The following is a 16,841-nucleotide window of genomic DNA, read 5'->3' as shown; positions in this document are numbered from 1 at the left end:
CGGAGGGGAGATGGGCTACTCACGGGGCCCAGGAGCCTCTGCCCTCACAGTGAGAGCCAGCCGTGACCTTGACTGAGCCATCAGCTCAGACACGTATCAGGCCGTGTGCTTTTGCACATTTTTAAGCAAATGAAGCTTCACAAAAAAGCCTCAATTCAGGAGAAAGACTCTACAGATGGAGAAAGCAAAGGCCTCTCAAGAGTATGGAGAAGGGAATGTCAGGAAGGAGTCATGTTACCCGAGGATTACGTATCAGAGGATTTGCTGTAGGGTCCCTATAGTGTTTTCAGTGATGGTGCTTTTCTGGAACGTACAAAGCGGCCCGTGTGAGAGCCCACCCGACTTCACCATAAACGCCCCTCCTGTCTGAGCCTCAGGAATTGCTCTCAAGGGGAATCTCCGTGGGTCAAGCTTTGCTCCTCCTCTTCAGGAACAAAGAGACATAGTTTCAAAAGGTAAAAAGTGACTACTGGGGAGAACTTGCCAAGGCCCTTATCCGGCTCCACCCTCCAGGCCACTCTCTCTGGGCGGAGGAAAGGGTTTCTCTAACCTCGAGGAAGAGCCTCCTCAGGGGTCCAGAGACTGAGCAGCCCCTGGGCCCCCTCTGAGCCTGTGGCAGGACAGATAGCGCTCATCACTTTACCTTCTGAGCCCGGCCGGGGGATGTCCCATTTCTGTCAAGCCCAGTAGGATGAACCTTACGCATCTGACTCTGCTAGAAGCACCGGCCCCTTCTGTCGCCACAGTAAAGGAAGCTAACAGGCCAGAGATGATCTGCTGTAGACATTTATTGGGTCACCTATTGCACCCACGCTACACTGTACTTCACAGAAGACTGGCCACAGGCGAAGTAAAACAAACGGCCGTGGGTCAGCTTTCAGGGGGTCTCCGGAATCATCCAACAGACACTTGGGCAAACAGACCAGTTTACAGATGTTTACCGCAAATCTAAGGCTCCGTCTCTCTATGTGGCATTCTGGCAAGGGAGATGTACTTTGGTAGTTTGTCCAAGGGGGGGGTTCTCCACTGTAAATATCTGGCCATACAGCGTGCGCCAGGCGGTGAAAGAAGGACGGAGCCCTCGCCTGGCAGCGCAGTGTCACAGCGAGCACCCCGTCCAGGCAAGCTGCGGCGAGCTGGCGGGGGGCGGGGGGGCTTGGAGGGGACAGGGACGCCCTGCTGGGGAGGGCTCAGGACCACAGCCACCTGCCCGGAGAAGTGGCATCGCCGGAGGCGGGGCCGAAGGCCAAAGTCGCGCGTTAGGAATCGGAGCACGAGAGGCCAGCCCCTTTCTCTAAGGCAGCACTGAGGTGAGAGAAGGCAACCGTCAGAAGAACAGTGGTCGGGTTTGGAAATCTCCTGCATTTCTTCATTTTAGTAAACAGCGTCTGTCTCAAACCATGTCATGTTCCTCAAAGCCCAGAACATGAGGAAAACAAGAAGAGAGCATTCACCAAGTCCAAGCAGCACCAGATCAACGCTCTCATCACGTTACTTCTAGACTGAAGCCAGAGAGTGACTCAGGCGACAGCACTGCACACTTGTGCAGATGGGAGGATCGATCTGATTCCAACTCAGCCCCAACTGCCTGCAGAGCTGGGCCCAGGTACGAGGATGAGGCTCTCCTCCTGAACAGAAGCACACGGCCCGCTTTCCCCGCTGACAGGGAACCGGGGCAACAGCAGCAGCTTTCTGCTTAAAAAAAAAAAAAGATCTGAGCCCGAGGCCTCAGGTCAGAGCAAGAGCAGCGCCCCCGCCAGCTGGTGAGGGCGGGGGCCCCGGAGGTGGCCAAGCCCAGGTCCCGCGGGGAGCCGGGCCCCAGCACGAGCAGCCGGACACGCCACCGCCCAGCGCGCCCTCACAGGGGGCCATCTCGTCCTCCGCTCTCTGTGGCCCTCGGCCACCAGGTACAGTTTGTCTCAGTCCTGTGCCCCGTCCCTCTCCCGGCAGAGCCGTCCTGGGGCTGAGGACTGGGGAGAGGGAAGGCTGAGAGCGCAGCTGGGCCAAAGCCACATGTCCACAGCTTCCCAGGGGCCAGTCCCTCCCCTCTCCTGGGGAACCTTGCTCTGAACACCAACATAGTTTACACATAATATCACTTGCTCTGCTGCCAAAGCCGGGGCCCATTCTCACCACGTGCTATTCAGACTAGCGAGACTCCTGGTTTGAATTCAGTGTTGCACAAAGCAAGTCTTGGCCCTGCCAGGCCTGTCACTAAGCCCCAGTTTCTCCCACAGCTTTGTGCTCTTTGCAGCCCCTGGACTCAGCCCAGCATCCGCTGCCTCAAGAGGAGAGCCACTCTACGTCTTCTTGAAGGATCTGTGCTTTTGTAACCAGAACCGACCACCCAAAACCCTACCCAAAGCTGCTTGATTGGAGGGGGTGATGGTGACAACAGGGGCAGGGGTCTGTGCATGACTAACAGGACTCTAAAGCAGCAACAAGGAGGGAAAGCGGAGGAAGCCAAGCCCTACACCCCAGAAATGAGCGCTCCGAGGGGAACGCTGCCCCCACACTCCCTACCCACACTGCCCCCCCCTCCCCAGGAGCAGCTGAGCCTCAAGACAGCCTCGACAGAGCGTGGGAAAGACGCCTATCCAAACCCCCAGAACCACGGAGGCCAGCCACAGCCAGGCCCTCCCTGTGGGACAAGGGCAGGCTGTCACTGGGAGCTGGGGCTGTCGCCCTCCGTCAGCGTCTTGAAGTCCATGGAGAGAGCTTGTTCTTCCGCCTGGGGTGGTCGCTTCCAGTCGGAGCGCCTCAAGATGTAGAGCACGGTCCCGCCGAAGCCGACCAGCAGCAAGCCCAGCACGTTGCCCAGGACGCCCTCCGCCCCAAACGTGCTGTACTTGGCCCTGCAGGGTTGGGGTGGAAGGGAGAAGCCACCCAAGGGGTCACCGTCAGGCCAAATTCGCACCCAGGCCAGAAAGACGGCCTGCTGTTCCGACGCCGGCCCCACCCGTCCCCGCGCAGGGAGGAAAACCGCCGCTTCACCGATGCCACCGAAAGCGGGCTGGGAAGGCAGAGGCCCCAGAGGCAGAGGGCCGGGCTCCAGCTCCGCCGGCCCTGGGGGCACAGGACACTCACCCGAGTTTAAACAGCAGCGCCTCCTTCAGGCCCAGCAGGGCTGTGCCCACCGACAGGAGGAAGATGGTGGCGCCGAAGAAGACGTGCTGTGGGCGGTAGCGGCCCCGCAGCGAAAACGAAGCTCCGGGGAACAGGAAGAAGCTGAAGCCCACGAGCCACTGCAAGGAGAGGCGAGGTGCTGCCGGAGCCCGGGCTGGCCATCCGTCTGACCGAGCCGAGGCCACCCCCGGTGGGCTCCCGCCGTCCTGAGAGCGGGGGCGGCGGTAAGCCCCGGCGGGAAAGGCCCCGGCCCGGCTCAGGCCCGGCTCAGGTCAGCGTGCTTGTGCGCCTGGGAGCCTGGGCCTGCGGCCAAACAGATGTGCCGCGTCAGGGGGAAGCCAGCCTGGCTCTGAGGCACCCCGCCTGCGAACTCCTGGCTTTTGCACCCATTTTGGAATCTGAAAGCAGCCTCCAGGGGTGCTACAGCACCTCCTTCACTTGCAGGCCCGCGGCCGGTGGAAAATGGGCCCTTGCGGGGCAGCCGTACCCCCCCCCCCACTTCCCCGTGGCCGGCCGTACCTGCACGAAGAAGAGAATGCACACGAGGATGCCACACCAGCTGTGCAGGCTGTACAGGTCCGCGTAGCCCTTCTTCCTGTGGTAGTCGAACACCGCCACCAGGCCTGGGCCGGAGACAGGGGCCGCGTGAGGACAGGGCGGCCAGGGACAGGAGCCGGGGAGGTGACCCAAGGGAAACCCGACTCACTGGGACTTCTGGGATCTGGTCCCAGCCCGACGGCTGCCAGCACCCAGTGTCCCAGCTGGAGATGACTGGACGGGGGAGGCGGGACGGGGAGGGGACCGCAAGGGAACTGGAATGGAGACCAGATGTTCCAAGCAGCTACTCCCCCAAGTCCGAAGCAGAGCCAGGGGAGGGGGAAGCTGTGCCCGGGACTCACCCACCAGAGCGATGATGAACGCAAAGACGTGCAGCAGCCCGTGCAGGACTTTGGTTGTGCGTTTGGCCTCATTCCTGAAGACCCGGTAAACCAGCAGGGCTTATGGGAAGTGAGAAAGGGAACGTGAGGCCAGCCTGCCACTGGCACCAAGGAGACATAGCTTGGCTGGGGGAGGTGATCTAAATGAAGGGCTTGTCAAGGTCCCCCAGCCACAGCCAATGGGAGAGAAAACAAGGCTCCGTGGCGCCCGGCACGGGGCCTCGGGTACATGTGCCCTAGCACGCCCCCAACACACACCCCACTTTCTCGTCAAGTGTCCTGTCTATTCCGGGCTGTGTTGTAGGTTCATCGTGCAGTCACACCAAGGTGTCACCAAGCTTGAGTTCACCTCTTAGCTATGAGGATCGTCAACTATTCCAGTATGGAAGCCTGAGCAGATGTTCACCCCCTTTAGCAAGCAGCGTCCCTAGACGGGGAACCTCTGGTTCCCAAGCTAACACCCCCATCATTGGGCTGAGCCAGACAGAGCCAGGTGGCAAGGGGAATGCCTCTTAGGAGTGGCTGCTGCTGGAGGAGTGGCTGTCACCAGGACCACCTCTAGGAAGAATGGGTCAAACAGATCCAGATCCAGATTTCTTGTTAGCAGAGAAGGCCACAGAGGAAGGGTGGGAGCCAAGCATGGCCTCACTCCTACCCCGGACAGGAACTTTAGCTCTGCCAAGTGCAACATCCCCCCTGACACACACACACACACACTCACTCACTCACTCACTCACCCTCTTTCTCCCAGTATCAAACCATCCCTACAGAAGCTGGCCTCAGCTCACAGCCCACCCCAGGCTGCCTGCTCTAAGCAGCACACCCCGTCGGATGCTTCTCGTCAAAAGACCAGGACAAGTAGGAAAGGAGTTGCCACCCCCACACCTCAGGCCCGTGGATTTGATTGCCTGGTGTCCCTAGGCTCCAAGCCAGCTTCCTTCCAGTCTTTTCTGGAATCTTAGACGTGTCTAACTGCAGGAGACCTCGGGGACGAGAGTGTTTCTGCAAACCGCCTCTCGGGAGCGGCTCCAGGCGCACGGCAGGACTCACCATCTCCCTGCAGGAAGATTAGGCCTATGACCATGCAGAGGGGATGCACGTTAAACTGCAGGGCGCCCTCCCAGGCGATGCCGCCCCTGTAGAGACCAAGCCAGGCACCAGTCATGGCCACCACAGTCAGGCCCAGCAGCTGGGAGAAAGCCACGTAGTAAGGCAGCGCTCCAGGGGTGGCTGCCAGGCCGGCCCGACTCTCCATGCTGAGGCAGCTGCTGGAGGAAAGACAGAGAGCTCAGAGCAGCCCAGCACCCCGCAGACACACACACCCCTGGTCTCCCGAGGCCAACCCCAACCCGCCTCCCTCTCTGCCCACCTCCCCCAGCCCCCTGTGCTAAAGCCCGCCACCCCGTGTCTCTACTGCGGTGGGCAGAGGTGCCCCACTTCCCCCAGACAGGCCAGACACCTGGCTCAGAGTTGCAATGAGGGTGCAAATGAAGGTCCTCCAAATTCTGGTGGGAACAGGGGGGCCCCACGCCTGGCTTTACATTCTGTTCCACGAGGCCCTGGGCTTTCTCAGGGGGGCTTCACAGATAAGGTACAGAGAAGTGAGGAAATCCCTTGAAAGAACAGGGTTTGTCCCCCAGGTGGGTCCTGAGGACCTCAAGTGAGGAGAAAGCCTCCTTCCCCCGCACCCAGTGTGCAAGCCTGCAGTCCAAGATGAAGGGGAGGGGGTCCTGCCCTCCCTGTGGGCCTGGGTGTGGCCCCCACAGCAGGCCCCCCTGCTTGTAGAAGGGACGTGTTCTGACCCTGCTTCGCCTGACAGGACGTGGGGAACAGGAGCAGCCCAGCAGCCTGCTCCCCCTGCTGCCTCTTCTTCCCCCCACGTTTAGGGCAGGCCCATCTGCACTTCCACTCGTGCAATGATTCCAAAACTAAAGGCACCAGAAATGAGACCTACAGGGAATAGTACCTTGCCGTTCAGGGCTCATGGCATGTTTCATACACATCACTTAGCTCCTGACGATCCTGTGTGAGGCCCTAAAGCAGGGAGTTACTGAACCCATGCTACAGATAAGAAAATGGCAGTTCCAGGAGGTTTGGGAAAGCCTTGCTCAGGGGCTGTGTGTGTGTGTGTGTGTGTGTGTGTGTGGTGAGCGCATTTCCTGACTCCTCTGCCCAGTCTACCTCCATGGTAGCCCCCCCAGGATCAGGATGGCCTTCACGCCAGCTCTCCACCCTGAATCGGTTGGTTCTCCTGACCTAGTGCCCAGCCCTGGCCCAGACACCCAGGAGCGAGAGGCAGCCCGGGCATGAACAAAGATGGCCTCCAACTGCCTTGCCTTGGTGCTGGGGGGCTCCTGTGCCCAGAAAGGTGCTCTCCCCTTCCCAGTCCTGGCCTCTCCTAGCAGCACTGGAAACATCCCAGAGAATGACAGCTGAGCAGAGACGTACCTAACAGGCTTCTGGGTCCTCCGCTCACAGCCAGCCCGTGCTCTCTCTCTACCCTGTACTGCGTAAGAACTCCTGTCCGGTCGGCCTGGTCTCCTACTAGTAATGGGGGGGGGGGCTCTTTTTACCCCCCAGTTCTCTCTGCCATATCGGACATATATTGGCAACTTCACCATTAAAAAAGTTGGGGGCGGTGGAGAGTGTCACTAATACACACTCCCTACAGTAAAATACAGATTAGCAAAAGAAGGACAAATTACAAGTAATCAGCATTTTCATGCATGTCCTTACATCCTTTTCTAGAAACATTTACATTATTTCACAGAAACATACAAGCTTCGAACCCATCTTAACTTCACAGTAGGTCATGCATATCTTTTCACGTCCACGAATATCCATCTACGCCATCGTTTCAGTGACATCACAGCATTGCACGTACAGCTGCTCCCACTTTAACCAAGTCCAACCCCTGCTGTTCAACATTTAGCTAGCTCCCAGTTTTTCACCAAATAAACCATGCTATGTGACCATCTTTGCACATGGGTCTAATTAATTCCTCACTGGAGAAACAGAACCCTGCAGCAAGCCTATGTTCTCTTTTAGGTTTCTGACATTTTACCAAATCATCTTCCAAACACACTCCCACGGCAGGTAGCAAATACCTGTTTCCAGAAGGTCTGGCAGACAACGACCCCCTATTTCTGAAACTCTTGTCTCTGTCCGTATCTGTCCCCTTTACACAGGTAACTCCTAAATCTAGGGCCAGTTCGGTGCTCTCCCCCAAATACAAACCCCATTTCTAACCACCCGTCATACACCTCCACCGACATCCTACATACACTGCAAACCCAGCACATGTCCCTGTCATGACCAAGTCCTCTCCTGACCTCGCAGGTGGCTGATGTGACGTGATCCTAACTCAGTTTCCATCTGTAGCCCCGGGTTTTCTCACCAAACCCACTCAGAGGAGACTCTCGCTTCCCCTCACAGCACCCTCGGCCTCACGCTCCCCAGGCCTCGCTCCCTGCTCTCCGCCACTCGCACCCCCTCCACCTCCACCACTCACCCTTCCCTCCATCCGTCTGCCCACAACCTGAAACAGGGCGTTTCGTTCATCTCCATCCCCTCCTCCGCACCGCCAAGGGTGGCCTGGAGCCTACTTACCCTGTTGGCGGTCTGCCTCCCGTGAAGCTCGCCTGTGCCCCTCTGCTCACCTGCCCTGTAGCTCGCACAAGGCAGGGGAGGCGTCCTGCTCTTCCTTGGGTCTCCTCAGGGATCTGCTCCCTTGCACCGACTCTAACAGGAAAGATCTACCAAACAGATGCTGTCCTCGGGTCACTTGTTCTCAGTCCTCCTCCCCTTTATTAGATTCATCCCCCGAGAGCCCGGGGCGCAGTCAGAACCTGATTAGCTCTGAATGAGAAAGAACAGAAGGACCATGCTCTGCTGCTGGTAGACCTGCCACAGCTTCCTCCGGGCAAGCAGAATGACCTACGACAGCAGTGGGCTCAGAGCAGCAAAGGAATTGTCGCTCCTGGATCTCGGAGCTACGCCGTGGCCAGGCCAGCCAGTCTCCTACTGAGACAGGCAGAAATCAGAGCGAGGTTCTCTGCAGAGCTGTGAGGTTGTGACTTACAAGGAGTAGATAGGATGGAGCTCCTAAAACCCTTGGAATTTCCCAAGAAAGCCAGAAAGCTGTCTTTTGTTAATAAGCCCTTAGATAACCTGTGGGCAGGGGCTGGTTGCCAGGGGAACCAACCACGTGATTGACGGCTGGAGCCCTCCATTCCACCTCTCAACCTCTAGGGAGGGGAGAGGGGCTGGAGATCTGAGTTCCATCGCCCCTGGCCAATGATCTCATCAACCCTGTCCAAGTAAAGAAGCCTCCAGTAAAATCCAAAAGAAGCTTCCGGGAGGACAGCCACCCTAGTTCCCTGGGGACAGAAGCTCCTGCATTGAGGACCCTTCAGGACCTCGCCCTAATGTTCCTCTTCGATCTGGCAATTCCTGAGTCATCTCCTTTTATAATAAATCTAATAAAATGTTTCACTGAGTTCTGTGAGCTGCTCTAGCAAATAAATTAAACCTGAGGAGACGGCCACGGGCACTTCTCATCTACAGCAGGTGGGTCAGAAGCACAGATGTCAACCTGGATTCGCGACCTGCATCTTGCAGGGGGGTCTTGTGGGACTGAGCCCTTAACCTGTGGGCTCTGACGCTATCTCCAGGTAAACAGTGTGAGGACTGGGTTAACTTGCAGGACGCCCACTCAGCGTCCTCCGAGAACTGGAAAAGTGGCTGGTGGTGCAAAGGAAACACACTTTGGAGCAGCGAAACGACTAAACAGGGGGCTTGAACGTTCCACACTGTAAATTCACATCCTGAATTCCCCAGGAAGTCGAACCCTAATGCTGTTTGCACCCCACAGTGGGGGAGTGGAGAGGCCTGCCTGTGTGTGTGTTGGGAGGGCAGGGGGCCTCACGTCTGACTGCAAGCCCCTCCTCTTACTCAGCATTCACTCATTTAACCTCCACGATTACCGCTAATAGGAGTACCGTCCCAATTTAATGAGTGAGGAAATTGAGGCTCAAAGAGGATATATGACATGCCCAAAATTACCAGCTGCAAATAGCTGCTCAACGCATTTGTTCACTGAGCACCTGCTATGTGCTGGCAATACTGCTAGATGCTGGAGCTATACAGATAAGACGTGATCCCTGCCTTCCAGAAGCTTGCAGACAAGTTGCAGAGCAGATGCAGATTTTTTTAGTAAAGGGTAGTAAGAATTCAAGCCGCAAGTTCAACTCAGGCCTCCAAGGGCACCTGCCACTATCCACACGGAAGACAGTTTCCACCCGCTTTAATACTGTGAGGTGGTACCCCCGCAGCTGGCTGTCTGGTGGAGGTGTGGCTTTGCCCAGCTCGGAGGGTGGAGCTGAGGGCCATCAAGGATCTGGATGCGCACTTGCCAAAGAAGTCACTTTCAACCAGAGCGCCAAGAAGTCTCTCCCCGTCCCACGCCAGTCCTCCCGTGTCCCTCACCTCTCAGGAACCCAGGCTCTTAAGGCAGTTCAAGCCCATCGCTGCATCAAGCACTGGTGTCCCCTGTGGGCTCTCCTGGGACAAAAGGAGGCAGGATGGGAACAGGTAGTTGAGAAGGGGTGGCAGGAGGGCAAACCAGCTGATCCATGAGATTTTCACGTCAACTGCTCCAAAGGCAGCTCCCCTGCCCCATCTGTGTGGGGAGCTAGCACCCTGGTGATGGACAGGGCTTCCAGGAGGAAGCCATAGATAAAGAAAGACCTTTGGAACTACGAAGGCCCGAGCTGTCTCCTCCACTCCTCCTTCCAATTTGAAGGTGATTTAAGTCCAACTATGAGGGATGCTGGAAAACTCACACCAAGCAAGACCATCCTGCCTCAGGCAGGCCTGTGCCTTGCCTCCAGGTGACCTCACAGTCAATAAGCTCCAAGGGTGAAAAATCCAGACTCACAAAAAAGACAAAGTAGAGAGTGGTTCTGTGCTTTACAGAACATGAACTGCCAGATTCCTTCAACAACGGCTTAGTCGGTTTGACATCATGGACAGCCTATCTTTGGGCAAGGAGGGCCTGCTTCCAATGCTGGAGAGAGAACACATTCCACTGCCTCTCATTGGAACCTGACCCACCCACAAACACATTTCGCATGTGCAAACCTGGAAATCAGTCGAGAGTCAGTCACTCCCTAGTAAGCAGATGCCCTTGAATCACGCTCCTTCGGGTCCCAATCCAGACAGTGACAACACTCTCTCTGCCTCCCCAAACGGGATGGCCCCCCAGAACGCTGGTGGTCCTTGGGCCTCCTTTGTTCCCAGAGCGGAAGCGTGGGCAGCAGCACCAAGGGCCTGGAAGCAGCCATTCTCCACCCCAAAGGTCTCCTCCGCCCAGCAGACCAGAGTCTTAGAAGCAGAGGAGGCTCTTAAAGCCCCTTACATAGCCACCCTCCTTCCTGTCAGAGCACAGGATGGGGGTGACAGTTCTGGCAGCTTCTGGAACTTTGGGCTGAGACAGTCACACACCACCCCCACTCCTGCCCCTCCCACACACACTTGCAGTCAGACTCCACTTAATGCAATCAAACAGGGACAGGAGCTACCCGCAGGGCTTGAACGTGCTGAGAATCACTCCCTCTCCCCATGTCCAGGGTTTCATTAAAAGGCCACCAAGGCCTAATCTCATTATGGGGACCAGACACTGCCCCCGTCCAAGAGCCTGGAAGCAGGCAGCCTGGCCTGGCCACAGCCCTCCTTGTCCACAGCCGGTTTTAAAATTGGGTTAGAGAAGATTATTTGGGGACGGAGTTTAGAGCTTTTCTTAATGGGTGAGTGCCGGGAGGAGGGGACAACTCAATTGCCCTAGAATGTCCTAGAATATTATGGAAGAGAAGGCAAAATGAAGGTTGAGCTGTCAGGCAGGGCCCCAAGTAGCCCGCGGGAAGAAAGCAAAGCTTGAAGTCAGACACTGAGCCTGGTTCTCCATTAGCTACAGCGGGCTTGGCACCAGGGCTCCCAATACTTGTAGGGACCCACGAAAACTGTTATGATTTCTGCTAAAATTAGGAGGAAAAACAAATTCAGTGTTGAAGAGAATGTTTTAATTTTTAATCCAGCCTGGATTATATTTGTCTTTATACCAACACAGTTGTAAAATATGGGGGTTTTTGACTGTTATTATTTTTAATGGAAGAAAGGTCCCAGCAAGGCAAAAGTGCCTGGGACCCATGAATGCAGCTCTGGTCAAGCAGATGTGATTTAAAGCCAGCCGCACTGTTTATTGCTCTGTGCTCATGGTCAAGTCAAGAGCCCTCTCTGAGCCTGCTTCCTCATCCACAAGAGATGGGATATTGAGTCCCACCTTATTACTCACTGGCCTAGCAAAAATATGGCCGGAGCCTAGCAAAGTGCCTGCCACACGGCAGGCATTCAGGTAACAATCTAGTAAGAACTAAATCTGGTCCTAATAGCACCTTGGGAAGAGTCACACATCAGAAGTTGGTGACATAAGAGGTCTGGGGCCACAGAGAGCCAGACGGCAGCAGACAGCACTATCTCCTCTCATAAATCCACACTCTTCTTCTCTCCACTCTCAGTCCCCCACCAAGCAAAAACCCCTGGATCTGGGGCGGACTCCTCCCCCAATGCCTTCTGGTGCTGCCACACACTCTGTAGCAGCAAAGCCAAGCTCCTCCTGAATGGGGGTGGGGAGAGTGGTTTGCAGCACGCTTTCTCTATGTGGGTCTCACCTTGGCATTTACAAGTTGTCTTTCTGTATTTTCTACCTCAAATTCAACGTCACAAGAGAAATCAAGGTATTTATGAGAAGGTGGCAAAACTTTGGCATTTCTTCATTTGCTATGAAAACAAAGGAACAGAAGAATCCAGACGTCCTGAGATGGAGCTTCATTTAATGAGACTTAGAAACTCCTCCAAGACTGCCAAGTAAGGTGTATGAGAGGAGAGGGGCAACCTCAAGGAGGAAGGCTGGGGTAGGGTCCACAGGGAATCCCTCTCTCTGAGGTGCCCTGGGGGAAAGAACAGGCGGAGAGGGGAGGCGGCCCTGCCATTACCCAGGCATCAAAGGCAGGAGCGGACCCCTCCCTCTGCTCAGTTCTGCACCCCCTGTGCCCACAGCTCAGGGCCCACTAGGGCCAAGCCAACGAGCCAGGGTTTCCCAAACGAGGAACTCCTGCCCTCATACCAAGAAGCTGCGGGGGTTCCAGAACAAGGAAAGGCTCTCCCAGCTAGGTATTTTTCACCAAGAGGAGAGAGGCGAGAGGCGAGGCTGAGGGAGGCCCGCCACCAGCAAAGCAGTTCGGTCAGTGTCGGGTTCAGGTTTCAAAAGAACAGTCGTAGCAAATGTTGGTGGATCCACATCTACCCTATCTTGTTTCTGGAATACGGCAAAATCATCAGGCGGGAGCCCCTAGATAAACGTGAGGCCACCTGGCGCGCCGGTCTAACTTCCGCACACTGGCGCCGACGCTGACCCGGCCCGAGGCCGACAGCCGCGGCCCGGCGCGCGGCCTGCGCTCTCACCTCCGGGCCTGCGCCGCGGGGCTCGGGAGCAGGTGAGGCGAGGGGCAGGGGTGGGGGCGGCTGGGGGGAAGGGGGCGGGCCCGTGCCGCTGCGGGCACACCTGGGCCGCCTCCCCGGCTCCGCGCGGGGGCTCGGCTCGCACCCACCCGCCCGGGCCGCCTACCTGGACGGGCGCCGGGCCCGGAGCTCGTCCCCGCCGCGCAGCGCCGCACCGCGCACCGGCCGGCGAGCTCCCCGCGCCGCGCCCCGGCTGCTCGGCCGGTTCCGCCGGCCGCGCCCCGCGCCGAGCTACGGCGTCGCCATGACGACAGGGCGGCGGCCGCGGGTGCGGCGCTAGGCGGGCGGCGCGGCGAGGGGCACGCTGGGGGCACGGGGCGCCGGAAGTGCCCCCGCCGGATCCCGGGCCCAAACCTTGACGCCGCGCGACAGGGGCTGCGGCGCGGGGCCCTGAGGGGCGACAGCCACGGCCACCGCGACCCCGGCCTTCTGGACCCGAGCTCGGGTAACCTTCGAAATCCGGGCCTCGCGACCCGGGGCGCGTTCAGGGACGCAAGGGGGTCTGCGACCCCGTGGGTGTGGGGGCCTCCTGCCCAGGCCTGACGCGGAGGCCGCGGGCGCTGCTGGGGGGATGGGCAGCGGGGCGGGGACTGGGGACCGGGAACGGGACCGGGACCCAGGACGGGGACGGGGGACGGAACCCGGACGCCGTGGGAAGGGGCTGCCGGCCCAGAGACAGCCGCCGGGCCTGGGCCTGGGCCTGGGCCAGAGCCTGGGCCCCGCGCTTCCTGATTTCCTCCACGCCCTCCCCCGCTTCCCTCCCACCTTCTTCCCCCTTCCCCTCGCCCCGCCCCGGGCTCAGGTGGCCACTAGGTGTCAGACACTGTCCGGGCCTGGGCCCAGGCTGCGGCTTCTGCAGCCCTGAGGGACACACCCCCTCCCTCCTGGCCCCAAGGACGGGAAGGCTAGACTCACCCCTTCCCCAGTACCACGCCCCCCCAACACACACACTAGGTGACTTTTTTTTTTTTTGCCCCCCCTTTCACAGGGGGCTTTGTCTGAGACTCACTGCCCCCCCCCCAGGCAAACCAGCCTAAGGATAAATACCAGTTCTCACCAGCCGCTCATGAAGGCCTAGACCTTGCCAGTGGCAGCCTCCCCTGTCCCAACAGCTGAGAGGATGCCAAGGCCAAGGCTGGGGGCCAGCCCCTACCGCAGCCCCCTATCCAGGAAATGCTGTGAGTAGATAACAAGTCCAGCTCAGACTTCTTACAAGCTCAGAACAAAAGGTTCTTTCCTGTCAGATGCCTGGCAAGGATCACCAAGAGCCTGAGGGTAGGAGGGAAATGGGGTTTCCTCCCCTGGAGTTGTAAAAGAGACACCCCTCCCCCAGGGTGTCGCTCCCCCTCCCCCTACCTCCCACACTGTGGGCTTCCCATGGGCAGTGGCCAAAGGCTCCTGAAGGACCCTGGCCAAGGGGGGCCTTGGGGATCTAATTTCCCCTTACTGAGAGAACATACTCTCAAGCCCATGGCAAGACACCCAAGGGTGCCCACTGCCCTGGGCACACCTTCCAAGGGGGCAAACACACCAGGGCCCACCCCTCAAAGTGACCAAGCTTAAACCTGCCACAACATAAATTTGTTGGAGTAGCTTTCCAGTTGGAGGGATTAATGGACATTTTAAATTAAGAAACAGCTTCCTTAGCGTGCCAACAGGCAAAGAGCAGGCAACAAATGCTCTGTGTGTTAAATGTGGAACTGAGCCATTTCCCATTGTTTGTCCTGTATATCTGGGCTTAGAGGAGGAGGACTGGAGTGGGCAGGGTGGCACAGAGGAGCAGAGCCTGCTGGGAACTCTGTGATTTGAGTGCTGAGCTTCCCAGTGTAGGGCTTTCAGCCCCTTCCAAAGCTGGGAGAGAGATGCCTACTGAGGCAGGTTGGGGCCCCTTGGGTCCTCCTTCCCCCTACCCCCATGGTCGTATGGCCCTGGGCAGCAGCGTTTTCCTCTTAGAAGGGAGAGAATACCCTGCCAGCTTATAGTGGGGAGGGGATGGAGCTGGTGCTCTGATGGTGGTGAGGTGCCTCCCTGGGGACCAGCCACACGGGGACTTAGCTCTAAGTGCTCAGGGCTCCACTCAACCATTTTCAAAAGCAGGTGGTCCTACGAAACTGCCGTCAAGCACCAGAATCCCCAACCCAGGATGTCAGACTCTCCCACTCTCTGCCTACTCCCTGCTGCTGAGACTCCTGCCACAGAAGCTAGAGAACCTTCCACCCTACAGCTGGGGGCAGAGGTAGGTAAGAGCAGGCTAGTGGAGCAGCACCAAGACCCTTCTTGAGGACAGAGGATGTGGTCCAGGGCATTTTCTGTGCAAGCCCTTCCCTTCCCGCACTCACAAAGCCACACTAGACTCACCAGGTTCACTCCTGCCTGTCCGTTGGAATGCCCAGATCATCACTTGGCTCTTTCCTTCAGATCTCAACTCCTGAGACAGGCCTTCCCTGACCGTCCCGTGGCTGGGGTCGAGGTTGAGATGTAGGGAGAGACTTTGCGTTAAGTGTGCTCATGACAGCTCTGGGAAACCACACCTGGCTCTCACCCTCATCTTTGGCCAAGAGCATTTATTTAAGGAACAGGAAGAACCAAGAGAGTGAGCAGAATGTACCTCGTGAATAGGACCTCAGACCCCCCTGGGGAACCAGGCTGATCAGGGCTGCCCGTACCTGGGTTCCTAGATTGAGAAAGATGGATTCCCAGTTAAATTCGAGTTTAGTATTCTTTTGGCATCAGCATGCTGCACTTATTTTGTGTAATATACTAAAAATGTGTTTGTTATTTATTTGAAATTCAAATGTAGCTGGATACCCTGTATTTACCTAGCAAGCCTACCTTGCTCCTGGGTGGAAAGGACAGGAGAGAAGCCTCCTGACCATGCTGGCTCCTCCCGGCGAAGCTTCCCCACCTCCAACGGGCTGAAACAGCCAGTTAACTCCTGTTCAGAGTCAGGTCAAGGTGCATCCAAAGCACATTCCTATTCAGCGCGGGATGCAGGCAGAGGCCTTAACCTGGGGCTACAGAGAAGGCAAAAGGCAGAGGAGACGGGGTTCCCCAGGCCAAAGGCTCTGTAAGACCCCCCCACACACACATATAGCATTCATTCACGCTTTACGACAGTGGTTTATCAAGTCCCTTCTGCGTGCCAGGTGCTGGGCGACCCTGGGAAAATATGAGTGAACACGACAGGCACAGCCCTGTTTTCTCAGGCCTCAGCTCATAGAAGGGCAACCCAGATGTGAGGGTCAGGGAAGGCTTCTGGAGCCTGTGACGTAGACTTAGAGAGCTACAGGACAAGCAGGGACTCACCTGGCAGAGGGACCCTACGGAGCGGGCAGGAGTGTCCTGGCCAAAGAAACGGCTAGAGTGGCTAGAGCGCCATACAGGAAAGGGGACACGGCCTAACCGGTACACTCTGAGGGCTCCCAGGCCACCGGCAGAAGCGACTTGCCCAAACCGAAGCCGGCGCCGCTGGCGGGTCACTGAAAGACCCCAACCGTCTGCAGAGGCCTGAGCCACCTGCCGCTTGGGGTGGAACGTCAGCTCCCGGAGGAACTTGTTCCAACTTCCCCGAAAAGAAAACGAGTCGGATTCTGAAAGTAATGGCCACTTTGATGAGCTGAGGCTGGAGCTAGAACCCCTCAGGGCGAATCAGCGATCTTCAGCGCCCGGGCCGCAGCCCCAGCAGGAGCGGCCAGCGCGGCGGCAGCCACGGGGAGGACGTGGCGGGGAGGCGGGGCGCTGCCACGGATGAAGGCAGTCGGTCACCCAGACCCGCGGAATTCCAGGGCATGGGCTGAGGGATGTCGGGCTGCCGGTCCCAGGCTGACCCCAAAGCCGGCCCCGTCCGGGAAGACCAGACTCAGGCAAACCCGAGTGACCTGCTCACAAACCAGTTTCACACTGCGGACGGCTGGAGAAGCGGTGAGAATCAGCATGGTCAGGCCGACTCGTCCCTCTGCCGGGCTCTGAGGGGACCAGACGTGGGCTGGGTAACCAGTACGGACCAGCCCGGAGCAAGAGGGGGTACGATGGCCCTGGGTACCTGAGGTGGGAGGCCATGAAAGCGGTGGGCTTTCCAGCCTCCCAGAGTGTTTCTGTGCAGCCCCCTGGGTGAGGGAGGGATCAGTAGGAAGTCTGTTTTCCCTCCTCCGGCCCTCCCTCCCTCCCTTCCTTCCTCTCTCCCTCCCTCCCTCCCTTCCT

At 57.9% G+C, this 16,841-nt stretch overlaps 1 protein-coding gene and 1 long non-coding RNA gene across 8 annotated transcripts in view; one reads left to right on the top strand and one right to left on the bottom strand.

Moving 5' to 3' along the window:
- Positions 1-770: 770 nt before the first annotated feature.
- LOC103665623 (cytochrome b561) lies at positions 771-13,724 on the bottom strand. 3 transcript variants are annotated; one of them, XM_040640425.1, is made up of 6 exons: positions 13,699-13,724; positions 5,115-5,332; positions 4,026-4,124; positions 3,646-3,749; positions 3,088-3,245; positions 771-2,855 (listed from the first exon to the last, which is right to left on the bottom strand). In XM_040640425.1, the coding sequence occupies exons 1-6, from the start codon at positions 13,707-13,709 to the stop codon at positions 2,663-2,665; spliced, it is 783 nt and encodes a 260-aa protein (XP_040496359.1). In that variant the 5' UTR covers positions 13,710-13,724; the 3' UTR covers positions 771-2,662. The 3 variants fall into 3 exon arrangements, with proteins under 3 accessions (XP_040496359.1, XP_040496361.1, XP_040496360.1); XM_040640427.1 differs by lacking the exon at positions 13,699-13,724 and adding an exon at positions 12,748-12,820 and having other exon boundaries at positions 5,115-5,329; XM_040640426.1 differs by lacking the exon at positions 13,699-13,724 and adding an exon at positions 12,748-12,815.
- Positions 12,273-16,841, top strand: part of LOC103665624 — an 11,193-nt gene continuing 6,624 nt past the window's right edge. Inside the window, exons 1-3 of one of the 5 annotated variants that reach the window (XR_005837351.1) lie at positions 12,927-13,086; positions 13,665-13,819; positions 14,739-14,877. This is a non-coding gene — a long non-coding RNA (uncharacterized LOC103665624). Of the gene's footprint in view, positions 12,617-12,926; positions 13,087-13,664; positions 13,820-14,738; positions 14,882-16,841 lie in introns of those variants that run through there. The other 4 variants (XR_005837350.1, XR_005837349.1, XR_005837353.1 and 1 more) reach the window with 4 other exon arrangements.

Source organism: Ursus maritimus, unplaced genomic scaffold, assembly GCF_017311325.1.
Source record: "Ursus maritimus isolate PB19 unplaced genomic scaffold, ASM1731132v1 scaffold_24, whole genome shotgun sequence".
In the NCBI taxonomy this organism is placed as follows: domain Eukaryota; kingdom Metazoa; phylum Chordata; class Mammalia; order Carnivora; family Ursidae; genus Ursus; species Ursus maritimus.
Note: the sequence above shows the minus strand (reverse complement) of the source record. Positions and strands in the feature narration are given on the sequence as shown.

Bases quoted from the DNA above. Each gene is read 5' to 3' on its own strand.
- LOC103665623 (XM_040640425.1), bottom strand. The intron at 3,750-4,025 runs GTGAGTCCCGGG...TCTCCGGCCCAG, and splicing joins GTTCATCATCGCTCTGGTGG to GCCTGGTGGCGGTGTTCGAC. The intron at 3,246-3,645 runs GTACGGCCGGCC...CTCTCCTTGCAG, and splicing joins GCATTCTCTTCTTCGTGCAG to TGGCTCGTGGGCTTCAGCTT.